The sequence below is a fragment of the Pelophylax lessonae genome, assembly GCF_965119305.1.
Source record: "Pelophylax lessonae genome assembly, chromosome: 1".
NCBI lineage: Eukaryota > Metazoa > Chordata > Amphibia > Anura > Ranidae > Pelophylax > Pelophylax lessonae.
Window position 1 is genome coordinate 745913101 of NC_138768.1, and position 22100 is coordinate 745935200.

Sequence of the window (22100 nt, forward strand, 5' to 3'; positions counted from 1 at the left end):
TGCGGTACTGTGACATTGGGGCGGACAGATCGGACCCTTGACTGACATTTTTGACACTTTTGGGGTTACCAGTGACATTTCTACAGTAATCAGTGCTATAAATATGCACTGTTGCTGTAAAAATACACTGGTAGCGAAGGGGTTAACTTTATTTGAGAGGGAGGGGCTGTGTGTGTCCCTAGGTGCGTGATTCTTACTGTGATTGGCTGTGACTTGAGGTGTAGGGACACTGATCAACGGTTCTACAGTGGTACAGTAGAACCGTGTGATCAGTGTTTTTACACCGAGGAGAATGACAGGTGGCTTGTTTACACAAGCCGCCTGACTTTCTCCCTCTCCCCCGACGATCGCCGAGTGACCGGCCGACATCGGGTCCGCCGGTCACACGCGCGGGGGAGTCCGTGACCGCGCCTCCGGCGGCGCGCGCTCGCTCCCCAGACCCTCCCAGGCTAGTGACGTTAATTAACGTCACTTTGCCTGTGAGGGGCTGACTGCCGCAGTAAATATACTGTGAGCAGTCGGCAAGCGGTTAATAGGTAAAGGAGGAAGTAGTGATGGGTGTAGTAGGAGGTGCTAACCATATACAAACAGGAAGGAGTTAGTATGAGTGTTATAGGTAAAGGAGGAAGTAGTGATGGGTGTAGTAGGGGGTTCTAACCATATACAAACAGGAAGGAGTTAGTATGAGTGTTATAGGTAAAGGAGGAAGTAGTGATGGGTGTAGTAGGGGGTTCTAACCATATACAAACAGGAAGGAGTTAGTATGAGTGTTATAGGTAAAGGAGGAAGTAGTGATGGGTGTAGTAGGGGGTTCTAACCATATACAAACAGGAAGGAGTTAGTATGAGTGTTATAGGTAAAGAAGGAAGTAGTGATGGGTGTAGTAGGGGGTTCTAACCATATACAAACAGGAAGGAGTTAGTATGAGTGTTATAGGTAAAGGAGGAAGTAGTGATGGGTGTAGTAGGGGGTTCTAACCATATACAAACAGGAAGGAGTTAGTATGAGTGTTCTAGGTAAAGGAGGAAGTAGTGATGAGTGTAGTAGGGGGTTCTAAGCATATACAAACAGGAAGGAGTTAGTATGAGTGTTGTAGGTAAAGGAGGAAGTAGTGATGGGTGTAGTAGGGGGTTCTAACCATATACAAACAGGAAGGAGTTAGTATGGGTGTTAAAAGGTAAAGGAGGAAGTAGTGATGGGTGTAGTAGGAGGTGCTAACCGTAAAAAAAAATATAGAATCAGATACAAGAATCCCCCAGCTTTTGAGAATGCTTCCTCAGTGGAGCGAAATGCATTAAGCAGGTGGACACTTCTAGTAATGTCACTCTTTGGAGCGCAAACCGTGTCTTTTAAATTCCAGAACTGCATCATTACGTGCTCACATGCAAGAGGAGAGTTTTGTAAGTGTGCTAATGGCTTTTATATGTTTTTTTTAACAATAAAAAAAAAATTACTTTGGGATTCTATCTCTACACTCATATGAGGTTCTTTGACCTACCTGCCGGAGTCACAAAGGAAAAAAAAAAAAAATTTTTGCCACTGGAGGATTTTTTTTGAAACACAGGAGCTTAACCCATCACTAGTCGGTGAGTAAGGGCACATAAGGAGGAGAACACAACAGCACTTGTTGGAAAATACTGGCACTGGAAGAATAAGATAACCAGCACTTTAAACGACTTCTTGTTCATGCACATTTTTTGCACTGATTGCACTTTAATTTTCTAAAGGTTTTATGTATTGTGATTTAAAAGTGATGTTTCTGGGGCGTGGCCTGGCGCAGCATGTGAGAGGACGTGTGTGAGAGGAGCTCCGCCGGACCGATATCCTTCACCGCTAATCCTGCAGCCCTTCGGGCACGATAATCCTTCCTTCACCTCCCGCACACCCGCGGCACCGACCTCCGCATGTCTCCGCCGAAGAAAGGCTCTGAAGCTGCGGCAAAACTGGCTGCATTCCGGAGGCTGGAGAAGGAGGCCCCGATCCAAGATGGCGCCGGCCCGTCGCTCGTGGTGGAGGAGCCTGAGAGCCCTGCTACATCCAAGGTTTTGGAAGCGATTGCTACTTGCCAGACCATGCTGACTACTAAAATCGAGGAGGTGAAGGTAGATATATCTTTGATGCGTCAGGATATGCAGAAGCTGAGGGACAGAGTTGGTGAGGCTGAACACAGAATTAGTGAGGTGGAAGACTCCCTCCCCCCATTGCAAAGCTCCTCAGACAGGCTGCAGCAACAAGTACACCTTATCCTCCAAAAGCAAGATGACATGGAGAATAGGCTGCGCCGCTGTAACCTGCGGTTCATTGGCCTCCCGGAGGGCTCTGAAGGTGCTGACCCCTCATCATATTTGGAACAATTGCTCACTCAGACTTATGGCAGAGAATCCTTTTCACCCACTTTTGTTGTGGAACGTGCACATCGCCTCTCAGGGCGCCCCCCCCCTCAGGGTGCACCCCCCCGCACGTTCATCGCTAAATTCCTGAACTATCGGGACCGAGATGCCATATTGCGCCTGGCCAGGGTTAAGGGGAACATTCCATTTGGAAATCACAAAATAGCGATTTTCCCCGACTTCTCTGCTGAGGTCCAGAGGCGCCGCAAGAGCTTTTTGGAGGTCAAACGCAGACTGCGTATCAAGAATATCAAATACTCCATGTTGTATCCGGCCCGTCTTAGAGTGGAGGGCGAGGACCGAGCCCACTTCTTTGAGGATCCGGAAGCCGCCATCTCCTGGCTAGAAGGACTGGAAGCTAGAGCCTGACCACCTTGCCCTGGCGACTTCATGATACTTTCTCCCTGATGGCCTATACCTTAAGCTGCTGCAAGGGTGGAGGAGGGGTTTTGTAGATCCTGTGGAACTCAAGACTTTGCATCCCCCTTCCCCCCCCCCCTCCCCCCTCATCTTCCTGCACTATTGCTCCTGTGTTTGACCGGCGGAGCGCCCTAGCTCCACAGATGGAACTGATTTCTCTGTTCTCTTCCTATGGACTTCCACCTGCCCATAGGCTTTGCTACCCAGCGATACACCTGTTGGTTTTCGCCCCCTACACCCGCTAAGGCGTGTGTTTGTGCCCAACTCCCCTGTTGCCCCCTGCGACTTCTGCTGGACCTGGGCCCCCGGGCCCCCTTGTTTATTCTATTTGTATTTTGCTGTATTTTTGCTGCATACCTTGGGGGTCCCTGGCCTCCTGATCTTGCTCTTTCCCAGTCGCATGTGGGCCTGTTCTGGTTGAGGCACTTGTTTGGGAACATGCCCACACAAGTTGGGGTTGGTGCAGGGCAGGGAGGGGGGATTGGGGTGTTACCATTGTTTATGGTTTATATTTGGTACAATCTCTATACTGTTTCTGTTTTATGCACATTGACCTCAAGTAATAATTATTTGCTCTTTTGCTGCCGTTTATCGCCGCTGGTGTGTGACCGTGGACTTGTTGGTTCCGCGGCCTTACTGCCTGAGATCCTGGGAGCCTCCGCTCCGCGCTCTGTACTACCCCTGCCATGGCCGCATTGAAATTGTTGACGTGGAATGTCAGGGGTATGCGTGATAAGATTAAACGAACGGCTGTCTTTAATGTCCTACGCCGTGTACGGGCTGATATTATAGTTCTGGTGGAGACACATTTGGAGGGCCGTGTACAACAGTCCCTCAAACGTCCCTGGGCTGGTTGGGTGCAGCACTCTGCTTATAGCTCACACTCCAGGGGTGTGGCGCTACTGGTGGCCAAATCGGTACATTTCCAGCTCCTAGGATCTCAGGTCGACCCAATGGGTAGATATGTTTTTCTCAAAACGTCAGTCTATGGGGAATTGATGCTACTGATGGCTTTCTATGTGCCCCCCCCTTACTCTGCTGTGATTATTATGGAGGGACTGGCGTTTATGGCACAGAGCCCAGGGGCCCCGGTGATCTGGCTGGGTGACTTTAACAATGTGATGGACTCGGGTCTGGATAGGTCCAGTGGCGCCTCCCAGGTGCCGCCGGGGTCGTCCCCGACCAGGTTCTCCCGATTGTTGGAGAGCTTTGGTTTGGCCGACTCTTGGCGCAGCAAATACCCCGCGCAGCGCGCGTACTCCTGTTTTTCGGCTGCACACCACTCTATGTCACGCATTGATCTGATATTGCTGTCTCGAACCCTGCTCCCCAGGTTACTGACGGCAGGCTTCGCCCCACGGACTCTGTCTGATCACTGCCCTTATTGGATACTGTTGTCCTTGCCCTGCAATAGACCTCCCCCGGCCTGGCGCCTGAATCCCGCCTGGCTCCCCTTGGTGTCGGATGGGAACGACATTGAGGGGACCTGGACACAATTCTTTTCTGACAATGAGGGCACTGCCTCCCCGGCTGCGGTGTGGGAGGCGTTTAAACTGTTCGCCAGATCCACTATGATTTCCAAAATCAAGGCTGTTAGAGCGCGGGCTGCCGAGGAGATCTCCAGGGCAACGACAAATCTAATTGAAGCTGAACAGGCCTTTATGGGGGACCCGACTCCGGCACATGAATCTCAGTATAAATTGACCTCTAAAGTCCTTTCCCAACTTGACTACGAGAGGGCGAAATCTAAGATGTTTTTTCAGAAGCAGAATCTGTTTGCACATGGTGAGCGGGCGGGGAAACTCCTCGCATACTTAGTTCATTGTGAGGATAGGCCCCCGGTAGTTATTACTTTGAAGGATGACCTGGGTAATGAGATCGCTGATCCTGCTGCGGTGACACAGTGTTTCCGCTCATTTTTTAGTACTCTTTACACCTCTAGGGCTCCCGCTGACTGCACTGACATGCATGACTTTTTGGACTCTATTGACTTTCCCACTTTGACACCCGACCAGTTGGCGACCCTCGAGGCACCCATCTCTGTGGAAGAGATTGCAGCAGCCGTGTCCAAGTTCCCTAGGTCTAAGGCCCCCGGCCTGGACGGCCTCCCGATTGAATTTTTCTCCCAATATTCGGAACTCCTTTCTCCTAAATTATTGGCTTTGTTTCAATCTCTATTCAAAGATGCAACCCTACCCCCTTCTATGCGGGAGGCGCTAATTGTGCTCATTCCCAAGCCGGGCAAGGATGTACACGCCCCAGAGTCTTACCGTCCCATCTCTTTGCTCCCAGTAGACACTAAAATCCTTGCGAAAATTTTATCCCTCCGCCTTAACAAGGTGATCCTTTCACTCATACACTCGGACCAGGCCGGGTTCATGCCTGGGAGGAACACCTCATTTAACCTTTGCCGGTTATTTATGAATCTCCAGGCACGGCACGACGGAATGGGTGGCAGGGTGGTGGTCTCATTGGACACGGCTAAAGCATTTGACTCGGTAGAGTGGCCGTTTCTGTGGACCTGTCTGGACCGGTACGGCTTTGGACCTAATTTTATTAAGTGGGTCAAACTTCTATATAGCGCCCCGGTAGCTAGGGTCCTGGCAAATGGCTGGCAGTCGACCGCCTTCCCTTTATCCCGTGGCACTCGACAGGGGTGCCCCCTCTCCCCCCTGCTGTATGCCCTGGCCGCGGAACCTCTGGCGATGGCCATTAGAGCACATCCCGGGATTCGAGGCCTACGTAAGGGACCGTTGGAGGAGAAGATCAGCATGTATGCAGATGACACTTTGTTATATTTGGAAGACTCTCGGGAATCCCTACTCACGGCCCTTTCTTTAATTGAACGGTATGGACGATTCTCCGGTTTTCAGATAAACTGGGATAAGTCACAAATTCTCCCGCTTGACGAGAGCCCACAGGCAATCACCCCCGCAAGCCCAGCCCTACAATGTGTATCCCGCATTAAATACTTAGGGATTCAAGTGACTGCTAACTCAGCAGATTATGTCCCGGATAACGTTCAACCCCTGTTCCCTCTGCTTAAGGCTAAAATTCAAGTATGGTCCAAATTACCTCTGGGAGTGATGGGTAGAGTCAATTTAATTAAAATGATTCTCCTTCCCAAAATACTTTATGTTGTATGGCACTCTCCTATTTACCTGCCACTCAAGCTGTTTAAGCAGATGGAATCACTCCTCAAGACCTTTGTTTGGGGTGCTAACCGGCACAAGATCTCCTGGCGCAAACTCAAGAATCCTACAAACCTAGGGGGATTGGCCCTGCCGGATTTTAATCTGTACTATCTGGCAGCTCAGTTGTCCCAGTTCTTTCACATAGATAAAACGGATAGAGAACGTTTTTTGACCCTGCTCTGCCCTGGGTGGGCTCATCCCCTTGGGGACCCCCTCCTAGTTATCCTTAGGGGTGTCAGGGGCTCGCCGGAGCCCTTGTGCCCCAGATCTCTTCTATACCACTATTGTCGGATCTGGGAGGTGGTAGCGTCCAGGCTTCGGTGCCCTCCATTTCACACATTCACCCCTCTGTGGCATAACAGCGCATTACGCGAGTTCCTTTCCATCCCTGACCTGTCGATATGGAGCGGGAGGGGTATTCTTCTCCTTAGCCATATCTCCACGACCACTGGTCTGCGGTCTTACGAGGCCTTGCAGGATCAGTTTGCGATCCAGGGCCCCATGCACTACAGATACTTACAGCTCTCCCATGCCTATAGATCTCAATTCCCTGATGGCCCTCCTGAGCTAGAATCGGTTACCACCCTTGAGATTGTTAAAAGTACAGCACCCAGTCACCTTATTTCCATGTTCTACTCTGAACTTCACACACCTTCCTCGACCACCTTGGCTTTTGCACTTAAGACCCGCTGGGAGCGCAGTGTGGGGGCCATGGAGGATGAGGAATGGGAGGATGCCCTGGAGACGTGCCGCAGAGTGTCGCCAAAACTGTCGGATCGCCTAACTCAGACCTTTATAATACACCAGGCTTATCTCACCCCACTTAGACTGTCCAAATATCACCCTGACTTGGTCCCTTCTTGTCCTATGTGTGGAGACCCTGACGCCTCCTTCTTTCATCTCTTGTGGAGCTGTCCCCAATTACAGACTCTATGGCAACAAGTAGTCACATTCCTCCATGACAAGATGGGGTCTCCTCTGCAACTCTCCCCTAAGGAGTGTCTCCTGGGGGTTTACCCAGATGGAGAGATGCCCAAATCCACTGTCATATTTCTTCAGGAAACTTTGTTTATAGTACGTAAACTGATAGCCAGGAGGTGGATGAGACCTACTCCTCCTACTCTAGGTTTGTGGATTAAGGAGGTTAATAGTGTCATCCCATTTCATAAACTTTTATATAAACATAGGGGGTGCCCTCAGAAGTTCAACAAGATTTGGGACAAATGGGTGCAGTGCCCTGATACGGCTCGGTAATGCAGTGGGTAACTATTCTATGTTGACCGCCCCTGGTAAATCAATATTTTCTGTTCGAGGGTTGGATCGACGGAGAGCCACTGACTACTGTTTTGTTTTTTTACTATGTCTGTTCTGTCTCTCGGTGCTGATCATTTTGTATATTTGTATTTTTGTACCCCAATGTGTTATGAACCTGATTGCAGTTTCAATGCACGGTTTATTTTTGTATTGTACCAAAATTTCAATAAACCTCACTGTTTTGAAAAAAAAAAAGTGATGTTTCTGCACAAATAATAAATGGAGATACATATTAAGCATGTTATGGTTGGACAGCGCTGGGTACACACATAAAAACATCTGATTGGATGCAGCCAGTGTTCAGCCAGCAATTTTCTGCCTGGCTCCTTTGGTTTTTTTTTTTTTGTCAAAAAAAAAGCGTCTAGCAGGAGGAGGCCAAAAGGGCCTGGCAGAAAGTCACAGTATATGGCCGGCCTAAATAACCCTTTATGTAGCAGCCTGAATAGGAAAATAGGGAAATCATATTGAGTATTACTTGAGTGTGCTGGGGCTACTGACATCATATTCAAGAGGGTGTCTCCCAGAATCAGGCTCAGGGATTTTTGATGCCTCTACAAGGGAGGCAGTAGAGCTGTATAAACTATGTGGAGCATTTCCTAGCCTTTTTGAACTGGTATTTCCAAGATGAGCAGGTTGTTTACCTCTCCAGCCCTAAAGGTTTCTATAGATGGTTTGAATTTTGGTTGATTCCCGTGGAATTGGCCAAAATTCGACCTGTGGGTAGCCCTGAAAGTACCGCTTGGCTTGACAAAAGTTAATTTGTTAAAGTCTGAGCTGGGTTATAAATTTCTGGCTGAACAGAGACTTCATCCTTTCAGATGCAGTCTTAGCCAAGCAGGGCTTTGTATTCAAGGTTTGTATTCAGGCAGCCACAGGTGCAGCAACTGCCTGAGTACAATAGCTGGAAGTAGAGATTCCTCCATTGTCACTGTTGGCATAGATGGTGGAATTGATTTATTTTCTCTCATAGGCTCAACAAGAGAATGGAACCGTGTATGGCCAATTTAAGTATACAGTCAATAGCTGGACTCGCAGTGAGGAAGATGGGATGGACCCTTGATGAGGCTGGCTTGTAGTGAAAGAAGTCAGACAAAGAATTTGCGCTGGTCTTCCTGTGTACACCTCTAATAACGGCATACCTAGCTTTACAAATGTACACTCTGCACTTGCCCCAGGCAGGCCAGGTAGTCTGAGATCTACCTGTTTGTGCACAAATCTTTCTTCCAGTATACAGATGAGAAGTTCTGTCTACTTATTTCAGGGCAGTAAATGATGTATATAAAAAGTGCTGCAGTATGGAGATGTGTGTGGAAATTCACCAATGTGTGAATAAATGATGTATCTCAATTTAATTAAAGAGGCAAATGTGTCAAATTTCATGTATCACCATAAATAGACTCTAATAGAGTGCAAAATACTCTCTACTGAAAGTCTGCCAATATAGGATCTGAACACTGACACACATGCAGATTGCTATCACCCTATTTGTGTAACTAAGGAATACAAATCTGGGTTTTTGTTGTTCTTTCTCCTGCTGTTAATACCTTTTTATTTATTTATTTTTATTTATATATACAGTAAAACCTTGGATTGCGAGCATAATTCGTTCTGGAAACATGCTTATAATCCAAAGCACTCTTATATCGAAGCAAATTTCCCCATTAGAAATAATGGAAACTCAGATGATTCGTTCCACAAGTCCTTCAGTTTACAGTCTATATACAAAGATTATAGCAATGTGATAGGTTGTGTAACCATAAAATGTCCATCCACAATATGCAGCCTTCCCAAGGGGATTAGAAGCAAAATCTAGCAGAGCTACAGAATATAAGTGAGATGAGAGGCGCCTCTAAATGTTGCAATATGGTTACATTTAATGAAGAACCGTAAAAGAAACCTCGCGTTCATGGTGTAACTCAATAAATAAATGTAAGATAAATAAATAACTCTCTAAAGTGTCTGTGCAATAGCTGCTAGCTGCAAATTAAAGTGCATGTGCCTTTAAAGATTCATATATCTTATATTTGCACTTATTGTTACATTTTGCAAATTTTTTATGAGTTTTAAGTAGCAGCGCTGCAACACTGGTATTACATTTAATGAAGGTTCAACATTTAGCAACTCACATAGTTGATGTCTAAAATAGGCTCATCTAAGTATGCAGGCATCCGGGCTAAAGCTGTCCACATAGACCATCTTCCGAACCACCGGCTCTCACCACTGTCAGTCTGCAATCGTGAAGAATAGCCTGCAGTAGAGTGATCTGAAAGTGAGGCTTTGAATCACTCGTGGAGTGCAGCGGGGAAGGGATGATGAAGATGGCTGTGCAGAGGATGGTCTATGTGGACAGCTTTACCCCAGATGCCTGCATACTTAGATGTGCCTGTTTTAATCATCAACCATGTGAGTTGCTAAATATTGAACCTTCATTAAATGTAACCATATTGCTACACTTTATAGGCACCTCTCTTCTTTTTTATACATGACGCTACTTGTATATCAAGACATCGCTTGTATATCAAGTCAACATTTTTTTAAAAAATGTGCTTGTCTTGCAAAGCGCTCTCAAACCAAGTTACTCTCAAACCAAGGTTTTACTGTATATATATATATATATATATATATATATATATATATATATATATATATATATATATATATATATTCAAATGCACACCTGCAACAGCCATCTCAGATCCCAGATTGTTTTAAGGCTTTATTTGGCCCTTGTAGTAGGGGCCTACATTTAAGGTGAGTATAGATCCTTTGGGGATTCCTAGTGGCAGACCTGTGTGTGCCTCTGAATTGGCATATCGCCTTTGAATTTTAAATTAGATACTAGTTATGGACATATTTGCATAGAGCACTAGTGAACACGGACTTATATGAAGTTTGATTTTATTTTATTCATTTATTTTTCATTTTTGTTTATTTTGTTGGTTGTGTATATCAGTTGCATTTTTTAACATTGATTTTTTTTTTTTTTTTATATTGATTGCACTTTTTATAAATTGATTGCACTTTTTTCATATCACCTGTACTTTTGCACTTTAGAGTATATGGTGATAAATAAAATTTGACACATTTTTCACTTTTTTTTTTTATCAATTGTGATACATACCGTAATTTATTTACATATTGATTTCAATAGTGCAGCACTTTTTATATTTAGCATTTATCACTTAAACATAGAAGTATGCTCGCCATCATTCTTGATGCACAAACAAACTTTCAGATTTGTAGCTCAGAACTTATTAGAGCTCTTTTAAACAGGTGGCTGGAGATGTGGTAAAAACAGGTGGCTGAATTTTACCACCAATTGGTTGCCCACCTAAATGCTACAGCCCGATTGTGGTGGAACATTGCTTGGTCTACAGAATTTGAACTCATGCCAACCACTGCAATATTGCCCTCTAAATCTGATCCACCACGGAATGTTTTCATAGGGCGGTAAGCATTGCCTCCTGTCGAAAAGAAGCCATAAAGCCAGAAACCACTAGGCAACAAATATTCTTAGAAGTCCAAAATGATATTCCCCCGGATTTCTCGTCTTTTAGTTAATATGGGACCAGGAATTTGCTGTTAATCAGATTTCAGTTAAACACAAATAGCTACTTAAGGGAAAATTTACAAATTCAGTCTATAATACAATAATGGGAATATGTTTTGGCAAACATGCAAAGTGTAAATCTCACATTTTAAAACCACTTTTAGGTAAATATTACAACGATTTTGAATGGTGGGTTCACTGAAATACCCAAAAGCTTTCCTTTGATTTTTGCTTCTTGTTGTCAGCTAGGGAAAGACTGAAAACATTGAAGTCGAATAATATTTTTCGTTTGCAATAATTTTTATTCGTTTTCCAAACAAGGGAACAATCACCAGCAAAAGTCAAATGAAAGAAAAGAAACAGATCATAAAGAACACGAGCAACAATAGGTCAGTGGAACATGCGCATGAGGCAAACATGATAACAGGAGTATAGTACATGAGCCAAGAGGAGTATAGTACATGAGCCAATCAATCGACCCAAAGAACAGTAATCGTTCCCATCCCAGCTAGCAACCAGAAAGTCCAGGGTGCCCGGTAGCCCCACAAAGGCCGCCGCCCAGGCGCTCCGGAAGGATGGAAATCGCCCACCCCCCGCCCGGCCCCAAACATCTCAGGGGGCAAGAGGGCGGACGAAGCCACCAGGGCCACTGAAAATGATGCCCGCATCATGGCTGAAGCACAAAATAACCAGAAGGGACAAGGAAAAGAGAGACAGAAAAGAGAAAAAAAAAGGGGGGAACAAATAGAGAAAAGAAGTTTGAGGAGAAAGAGAGGTCAGTCCAAGAGTGGGCAGAGACAGGACAAGTTGGCCGTGCTGTCTAAGCTGAGGGGGCTCATTTTGCTTAAATTACAAAGAGGCAGAAAGGGACTGGATCCAGGGTTCCCAAACTCTATCAAATTGAGGGCGCTTATCCATAAGGGTGGCTTGGAGGCGCTCGTTGAGCATTATCCAGGTTAACTTGTGTTTTAACAAGATCAAACGGGTCAGTAGGGGACCGCCACTATTTTGCAATTGCTAGTCTGGCAGCCGTGAAGATAAATGCCACCAACTTCCTGGCCCTGTGGAAATATATTTTTAATAATTTTTATAACATGCCAACAGGCTTTGGATATTTGGAGAAATTTTGCTTTAACTAGAAGACCATCTAACAGTCCATTGTTGGATCTCCTCCTAGTGCCAGCACTATTACTGTAGTGACACAGTTTTCTGCGCCAAGACATACAGATGAGTAGCATTTTATCTTAGGGTAGTGGCACAATGAATTTCAATGTATATACAGTGGGTACGGAAAGTATTCAGACCCCCTTAAATTTTTCACTCTTTGTTATATTGCAGCCATTTGCTAAAATCATTTAAGTCCATTCTTCTTCCTCATGAATGTACACACAGCTCCCCATATTGACAGAAAAACACAGAATTGTTGACATTGTTGCAGATTTATTAAAAAAGAAAAACTGAAATATCACATGGTCCTAAGTATTCAGACCCTTTGCTCAGTATTTAGTAGAAGCCCCCTTTTGATCTAATACAGCCAGGAGTCTTTTTGGGAAAGATGCAACAAGTCTTTCACACCTGGATTTGGGGATCCTCTGCCATTCCTCCTTGCAGGTCCTCTCCATTTCTGTCAGGTTGGATGGTAAACGTTGGTGGACAGCCATTTTTAGGTCTCTCCAGAGATGCTCAATTGGGTTTAAGTCAGGGCTCTGGCTGGGCCATTCAAGAACAGTCACGGAGTTGTTGTGAAGCCACTCCTTCGTTATTTTACCTGTGTGCTTAGGGTCATTGTCTTGTTGGAAGGTAAACCTTCGGCCCAGTCTGAGGTCCAGAGCACTCTGGAGAAGGTTTTTGTCCAGGATATCCCTGTACTTGGCATTCATCTTTCCCTCGATTGCCACCAGTCGTCCTGTCCCTGCAGCTGAAAAACACCCCCACAGCATGATGCTGCCACCACCATGCTTCACTGTTGGGACTGTATTGGACAGGTGATGAGTAGTGCCTGGTTTTCTCCACACATACCGCTTAGAATTAAGGCCAAAAAGTTCTATTTTGGTCTCATCAGACCAGAGAATCTTATTTCTGGTGTTTTTTAGCAAACTCCATGCGGGCTTTCATGTGTCTTACACTGAGGAGAGGCTTCCGTCGGGCCACTCTGCCATAAAGCCCCGACTGGTGGAGGGCTGCAGTGATGGTTGACTTTCTACAACTTTCTCCCATCTCCTGACTGCATCTCTGGAGCTCAGCCACAGTGATCTTTGGGTTCTTCTTTACCTCTCTCACCAAGGCTCTTCTCCCCCCGATAGCTCAGTTTGGCCGGACGGCCAGCTCTAGGAAGGGTTCTGGTCGTCCCAAACGTCTTCCATTTGAGGATTATGGAGGCCACTGTGCTCTTAGGAACCTTAAGTGCAGCAGAAATCTTTTTGTAACCTTGGCCAGATCTGTGCCTTGCCACAATTCTGTCTCTGAGCTTTTCAGGCAGTTCCTTTTGACCTCATGATTCTCATTTGCTCTGACATGCATTGTGATCTGGAAGGTCTTATATAGACAGGTGTGTGGCTTTCCTAATCAAGTCCAATCAGTATAATCAAACACAGCTGGACTCAAATGAAGGTGTAGAACCATCTCAAGGATGATCAGAAGAAATGGAAAGCACCTGAGTTAAATATATGAGTGTCACAGCAAAGGGTCTGAATACTTCGGACCATGTGATATTTCAGTTTTTCTTTTTTAATAAATCTGCAACAATGTCAACAATTCTGTGTTTTTCTGTCAGTATGGGGTGCTATGTGTACATTCATGAGGAAGAAGAATGAACTTAAATTATTTTAGCAAATGGCTGCAATATAACAAAGAGTGAAAAATTTAAGGGGGTCTGAATACTTTCCGTACCCACTGTATACTATATTACCAAAAGTAATGGCATCCCAATCTTAGTCCGTATGGTTCAATATTGAGTTGGCCCACACTTTGGAGCTATAACAGCATCAACTCTTCTGGGAAGGCTGTCCACAAACTTTATGAGTGTGTCTGGGAATGTTTGACCGTTCTTCCAGAAACGCATTTGTGAGGTTAGGCACTGATGTGGATGAGAAGGCCTGGCTCGCAGTCTCTGCTCTATCCCAAAGGTGTTCTATCAAGTTGAGGTCAGGACTCTGTGCAGGCCAGTCAAGTTCCTCCACCCCAAACTTCCTCATCAATGTCTTTATGGACCTTGCTTTGTGTACTGGTGCGCAGTCATGTTGGAACAGGAAGGGGCCGTCCTCAAACTGTTCCCACAAAGTTTGGATCATGAAATTGTCCAAAATGTCTCGGTATGCTGATGCCTTAAAAGTTCTCTTCACTGGAACTAAGGGGCCAAGCCCAACCCCTGAAAAACAACCCCACATCATAATCCCCCCTCCACCAAATGATTTGGACCAGTGCACAAAGCAAGGTCCTTAAATACATGGATGAGCGAGTTTGGGATGGAGGAACTTGACTGGCCTGCACAGAGTCCTGACCTTAAACCTGATAGAACACCTTTGGGATGAATTAGAGCGGAGACTGCAAGCCAGGACTTCTCATCCACATCAGTGCCTGACCTCACAATGCGTTTCTGGAAGAATGGTCAAACATTCCCATAGACACACTCCTAAACCTTGTGGACAGCCTTCACAGAAGAGTTGAGGCGGTTATAGCTGCAAAGGATGGGCCAACTCAATATTGAACCCTACAGGCTAAGACTGGGATGCCATTAACCACTTGCCGACCGCCGCGCGACTATACTGCAGCAGTCAGCCCCCTACAGGCAAAGTGGCGTTGGGGTACGTCGCTCGCCCACGAGCCTGTAGGGGGCGAGCGCTCGTTCCCTGCCTAGCCAGCTTGTGTGACCGGCGGCTCCGATGTCCGCCGGCCACTCGCGATCTCCCTCAGGAGAGGGAGAAAGACAGACAGCTGATGTAAACACAGCCGTCTTTCATTCTCCCTGAAGTAAGGACAGAGGCTATGCGATCCTGCTATGTAGGATCATATGTCTCTGTGATTACTTCACTAGCCACGCCCCCTAACAGTTAGAATCACACCCCTAGGGACACACTTAACCCCTTGATCACAAATAAAGTTAACCCCTTCCCTGCCAGTGTCATTTTTACAGTAACAATGCATATTTATAGCACTGATTACTGTAGTAATGTCACTGGTACCCCCAAAAGTGTCAAAAATGTCAGTCAGGAGTCCGATCTGTCCGCTGCAATGTCGCAGTCCCGCAAAAAAAAACGCAGATCGCCGCCATTACTAGTTAAAAAAAACAAACAATAAAAATGACAAAAATCTTTCCCGTAGATAGTAAACGCAATAACTTTTGCGCAAACCAATCAAAATACACTTATTGCGATTTTTTTTTTTTTTTTTTAACCAAAAATATGTAGCAGAAAATAAATTGGCCTAAAATGTTAAAGTTAGATTTTTACAAACTTTTTTTGAGAATTTCATATAAAAAATGGGAAAATATTATTTTTTCAAAATGGTCGCTATTTTTTTGTTTATAGCCCAAAAAATAAAAATCGCACAGGTGATCAAATACTACCAAAAGAAAGCTCTGTTTGTGGAGAAAAAAGGTTGTGAATTTCATTTGGGTACAGCGTCGCACGACCGCACAATTGTCCGTTAAAGTCACGCAGTGCCAAATCGCCAAATGGGGCCTGGTCATTGAGCAGCCAAATCCTCCGGGGCTTAAGTGGTTAGAGCTAATGTGTGTGTAAAGGCTGGCGTCCCAATACTTTTGGTAATTTAGTGTACATTTTGATGCTTATCCAGGGAAGTACTGAGCAACTTGGTGCAACTAAAAGTCCATCACCACAAAAAGGAGAATTGTATTTTTCTTTTCTCTCTGCTCACAGTATATTTACAGCCGCAGTCAGCTCCTCACAGGCAGAGCGACGTAGTACTACATCGCTAGCCTGTGAGGGTTCTGGGGAGCGAGCGCGCGCCGCCGGAGGCGCGCTCCCACGCGGTCACGGACCCCCCCCCGCGCGTGTGACCGGCGGACCCGATGTCTGCCGGTCACTCGGCGATCGTCGGTGGAGAGGTAGAAAGGCAGGCGGCTGATGTAAACAAGCCGCCTGTCATTCTCCCCGGTGTAGAAACAGTGATTATACGGTTCTACTATGTAGGACCGTTGATCACTGTTCCTACACCTCAAGCCACAGCCAATCACAGTTAGAATCACGCCCCTAGGGACACACATAACCCCTCCCTCTCAAAAAAAGTTAACCCCTTCACTGCCAGTGTAATTTTGCAGTAACAGTGCATATTTATAGCACTGATTACTGTAGAAATGTCACTGGTAACCCCAAAAGTGTCAAAAATGTCAGTCAAGGGTCCGATCTGTCCGCCGCAATGTCGCAGTACCGCAAAATAAATTGCAGATCGCCGCCATTACGCGTTAAAAAAAAAAACAACAAAAATGACAATCTTTCCCTTTGTTAGTAAACGCGATAACTTTTGCGCAAACCAATCCAAATACGCTTTTTGCGATTTATTATTTTTTTCTTTTTTTACTAAACCTATGTAGCATAAAACAACTTGGCCGAAAATGTTAAAAAATTTTGTTTTTTACATTTTTTTTTGGGGGGGGGGGATTTCATATAAAAAAAATGTGAAAAATATTGTTATTTTTGCAAAATTGTCGCTCTTTTTTTGTTTATAGCGCATGATCAGAAAATCGCACAGGTGATCAAATACCACCAAAAGAAAGCAAAATAGGCCCTGGTCGGAATGGGGGTAAAATCTTCCGGGGCTTAAGTGGTTAAGAAATTACAATCATAACTGAAGAAAAAAATGGGTATTGGCTTGTACTTGGGTTTTAATGTTCATATTTATCTCTTTCTATTGAAAGAAGGCAAAACAACACAATTTCAGCTGCTGTCTAAAGTCATTAGGAATAACCTAGTTGCTTCTAGTGTAATCTAATATTCTACACATTGGCTGAATGCCTCTGCTTTTTGTTTAGTATGCAGTCTATATAATATGGTAAAAAAAATCTGCAGGGATTTCCTCTGCTTATCGGACTGAAAATGTTCTGTCAGGTGTAAAATTGAGGCAAGGAGTTCCCGTTTTCTTGGTTTCTGTGCAGTACTGTATCTGTCAGTGTTATTTGTTCCCATTATTAAAGATTTATATGGCACCATCATCTCCAGTGATGTTTTTCAATGTAAGTAATACAAAATGAGAGTAACACGGGTAGTAAGCGAGAATAATGCATATACATAAATGGCAATTACAATCCCATGTCTAGCAATGAAATATACAGCTCTAACAAGATGGGATTTCTATGTGCAAAGCTTCCCATTAGGAGTATTCTAGTTGGCAGCTATTAAAATGATTTTTTTGTTTTATTGTGCTACCTTGGATCCATCAGTATATTAAATAGTAGGTGGAAGTCCTCCCTTAGAGTCCTGCTGTTTGTGCCCCAGAGATAATTTCCCCTTACTTACTGTCTCAGATGCAAGGAAGGAAGAAAGAAAGAGGAAATCTACTTTGAGAGTTGTCACCAGAACAAGTGTCTATTTGGGTGATTTCCCAATAGATACAAATTGAGCCTTCCCCTCATTTTTATTGCAAGGACAGACAGAGTAGATCTCTACAAAGCAGATACAGACATCAGTAAGGCTCCGTTCACATGTGAGCGTATGGATCGCGGGCAGAACCGCCGCGGTTCCGCCCGTGATCCGGAGATTTATTGCAAATCGCGGGACGCCTAGCGTTGCCCGTTGATTTGCAATAGCCCCCCAAACGCCGAGCGATGTTGCCGCGATTTCCGCCTGCCGAATCGCGGCAACATCGCGCAAACAAAATCGCGGAACGCAATACGCTCCAAAGAAGTACAAGAGCTTCTTTGGAGCGTATTGCGTCCCACGATTTTGTTTGCGCGATGTTGCCGCGATTCGGCAGGCGGAAATCGCGGCAACATCGCTCGGCGTTTGGGGGGCTATTGCAAATCAACGGGCAACGCTAGGCGTCCCGCGATTTGCAATAATCTCCGGATCGCGGGCGGAACAGCGGCGGTTCTGCCCGCGATCCAAACGCTGACATGTGAATGCAGCCTAAAGCAGTTCTTCTACTTCCCAACTGTATCCAACACTGAGGCTGGGTTCACACTGTGCGGAGCGGCTCGCAGCAGGGGATCCGGTCGGTGCGCTCCTGTTCAGTTTCAGGTCCGAATTCGGTCCAAATTTTTGGCTGAGTTTGGGCCAAAAAAGACCAGAAGATGCACAGGACCCTTCTGGAAACTGCTCCGCAGCCGTCCCGGAGATGTGTGAACTGCCTCCATTGAAAGCCGGTCACAGTCTCCTGACACCCGCATCCAATTGGCATCGGTGTGAACCCAGCCGTAGTCTTGATTTACACTTAAATCACCCAAGAGGTAAAAACTTGATGCTACATAATTATTGTGAAATCCTAAATTCTTTTTTTTTTTTTTTACAATGGTGGTGCATATTTGCAGATTTTGAATAGCATCTATATAAGGCCTTAAGGAAAGATAAAAAATACTTGGTTTAGCAAACAGGGAATGCTTATTTGTTATAGTTGATGTTCATATTTTTAAAATCTAAGTAACTAAAAAAGAGAAATAAAAAAAAAAGTCCTCTTTAAGAACACCTGTCATTTTGTTAGCTCCTTTGTTGAGAATATCATGCAAAAAAAATTCATTTGAAGCAATTATCCAATAATCTATTTGTTGGTACACAGCTTTTGAGAGCCGGTTACAACAGTTCATGCGAAAATATCCGAAGGGACAAGCATGAAAATTTTTCTCCTAAGGATAAGAGGACGAACAATTTTTTTTGTAATTTGTATAGTATTTGGATGAAAAAAAATCATTTGAACAAGACCACAAATGCTTGGAATCGAAAGCATACATTACATTACTTCCAAAGTTGTGTTCTGTCTTATTAGAATTTTTATAACTTTAGTAACCTATTTGTTTTCAATATCAGACTAGCATGCAAAAAAAAAAAAAACAGACCATCATTAGTCCGATATTCTCATCGTGTGCACTAGGCTTAAGGGTGCAGAATAATGTGTTAAGATGGGTGACTAGTAAACTGTGGGAGAAGTCTTTTTTTTTCGGGGGGGGGGGGGGGGGCGCTCATACAATGTGGTGTTTTTTTTTTTTTTTATATATATAATATAGGCAATCTTCTTGTGTTCATGTGGAATTTCTAAATTGTATGTGGCTGGGATTACTATAAATTAACTTTTAAAGTAATTTGCAACATTACTCCTCTTTCCTCTTTGTAGCTTGCCATGTCAAGTGATAAGCTATCTACATTGCAAATGCCACTTGTGAACCTGGATCTGGATATAGTCAAAAATAAAACAATGACACCGATTTCCATTGAGATGAATAAAGAGGAACTACAGAATCTTATCAATTCTTTAGAGGCAGCTAATAAGGTATTGTATTCCTTTTCTAACCTTTCTTTTCTTTTTGCTGTTTTGGGTTGCATTTTTAAAACGGAGCGGACAGTGGATCCAGGATTTTTAGAGTATGTTTGCTGTGCTCTTTACTTTGTATGATGAACAGATGTCCTAAAATCCAGAACAAGTAAACACTGTACTGCCCCTTTAGTTGGCATGGCCTCTCCAGAGGGATTTCTATGGAAAGATGGAAAAGTATAATAATGCCCCTTACAGCTCTGGTCTCAGATTTTACCTACATTGTGAAAGCTAGTAGTTGTACATGAGTATTCACGGATGTCTGCATCCAACCCTCTTATGTCTAATTTAACTTTTTTTTTTCCTTTTTTTTTACTTTAGGATAAAGTGGTGAGGGTTATAGCCTTTTCTGTGCATGTTTTGTGTTCTCTTTGCGTAGATTTCCTTCACTTTAAGGCCCCTTTCACATAGGCGGTCTGATCTGGTCTTTCCAAAAAACTGACAGGTGGACCTGATTGGACCATCCATTGCCCTCTATGGAGTGGCAGATGTCAACAGACGTGTCCGTTGACACCTGCCGATATCCGATCCTTTCTGCTAAAAACAGATAGATGGGGATCTGTTTGAGTGTAACACATGCGCTCTGTTTACATCTGACCGCCCATAGAGGACAGCGGGCTGTGTCTGTCAACTTTACATAAGCAGAGTGGACACAGAAAAGCCATCTGCCTACTCAGCACGGATTAGCTGACCGATTCCCTGCTGAGCAGGCAGACTCCTCATGGAATCCACCCCACGTGAAAGGGACCCTAATGTGTATGTTACCAGGAAGTGAGATAAAATGTCTACAAACGGGCCAAAGACGGGACCAAATGCATGATAAAAATTGCAATTATTTGCATTCAAAATTTATGTTAACCTTCTGCAGTCAGAGTTTTGCTGCAGACAAGATTAACATATTTTTTTCAGGTTATTTTACAGCCATGCTGTAAACCAGAGTTGGGAGAGATCTGTTCAGACTGTCTGTAGAATATTTATGAGGTGGGATACACCTCCGCCCCCTGTCCTAAAAAAAAAAAAAGAGAGACTGGCCATTTTGCATAGTCTTATATACTTTGTCAGTAAGTACGCTGGCAATGCTGGACTTTTTAGAAAGTAAAGCTCCGTACACACGATCAGATTATCGAAAGATCTGTCGTCCGTTTTTTGTGGCATGCTAGTCTGATGTGGAAAGTGAAGAGGTTTTTTCCATACGAATTTTCCCGTACGACAGAATTCTTCTTCAGACGTGATGTCATTTGTTGGATTGCTTTGTATGTGTTCTTTTGTCTCTGAGCATGCCTAGTCTTGCTCTTAAGATTTTTTTCTGTCAAAATCTGTACTAATGAGACGAAAATCAGACGTTGTATTACGGACAACAAAAATTTTATAGCCTGCACATCAGGATTTTGTCAGCCGAAAAGTCAGAGTCGGCTGTCGAAAGCACCATACTAACAATCCGAAAATCGGTCGTCGGACGAAATTTCCCTTCAGATTTTCTTATTGTGTGTACGGGCCTTTAGGCTTGCTTTGTAGTTTAAATATCATGGATGTACCTTATCTTATATGGCCAAAGATTGACCCTTGCACCCATATGATGTTGTTGGAAATCCTATTTCAAAACCATGGTGCTTTTATATGAAGCTGCTGCCTGCTCCTGATAACCGCCTCGGCCCATTTGGGATTGAATTTTCTGCCTGTTCAGCAAAAAGAGCATCTGAAGTCAGGTACTGATCTTGAATGACAAGACCTGCCTTGCAACCTGTGTTCTAATTCATCCCAAGATGTTCAATAGTGCAGAGATCAGGGCTGTCTGTAGGCCACATGAGTTCTTCCACATAAAACACAACAAAGCATGTCTTTATGGACCTCGGTTTATACATGGGGCATGTAATTATTATTATACAGGATTTATATAGCGCTAACAGTTTGCGCAGCGCTTAACAAAATGAAGGCAGACATTACAGTTACAATACCATTTGGAACAAGAGGAATCCGAGGGCCCTGCTCGTTGGAGCTTACAATCTAAAAGGGAGGGTCAATTGATACAAAAGGTAATAGCTGTGGGGGATGATAATAGAAAAGGGCATTCTCCCGGGTGTTGCAACAAGGTTGGAAGAGCACAATTGTCAAAAATAACTTTGTATGTTGTAATATTAACATCATTCTACATTCTATTTTTGCCTGTGCTATTATTGGTCAGTTCCGTGTGAATAGTAACAATTTTTCTTCTTCTCAGGTTGTCCTACAACTGAAGTAACGGAAGACAATTTTCTTATTCTTGAACAATATGGATGCCTCTACCTAACAGCCTCAGAACGTTAGGCATAATATATAAGTGTTCGTGTAAGGTGGCCATCATGCTCAAGCAATTCGCTGAGTTGTGCCATATGCTGCTGGTAATGAAGTCAAAAATTTCAACAATGTGCTTTGGCACTAGTTTTTGGTTTAACCGTTTGTATAATTTCATAGTATTTTCTTGTCCTAACCTATGTAGTTAATTTTTTACATGCAAGATTTTATATTTTTTTGTATTTAGTTCATTGCTACAATAACCTGTTCTATTTTTTTCATACTGAAGTTTGTATTTCATGTGGTTTAAGTGCATGAAAATTCAAAAGTTTAAATTTAAGAATAAAAGTTTTTTTTTTTTTTTTCCAGAATCTCAAAAAAAAAAGTATAATCTATCTTTAAAATTATAATTGATGTGAAATAATTATCTGGATATTACCCTTACAGTTATTTCAATGTCTGGTATTCAAATAGGGTGCAATA

At 44.0% G+C, this 22100-nt stretch overlaps 1 protein-coding gene across 1 annotated transcript in view; it reads left to right on the forward strand.

Annotated features, from left to right (window-relative positions):
- The window catches only part of COMMD8 (COMM domain containing 8), a 53571-nt gene extending 31888 nt beyond the window's left edge, over positions 1–21683 (forward strand). Inside the window, exons 4-5 of the mRNA XM_082260987.1 lie at positions 19149–19304; positions 21565–21683. Coding sequence (XP_082117113.1) covers positions 19149–19304; positions 21565–21585 — 177 coding nt within the window. The 3' untranslated portion in view covers positions 21586–21683. The remainder of the gene's footprint in view (positions 1–19148; positions 19305–21564) is intronic.
- The last annotated feature ends 417 nt before the right edge of the window (positions 21684–22100 follow it).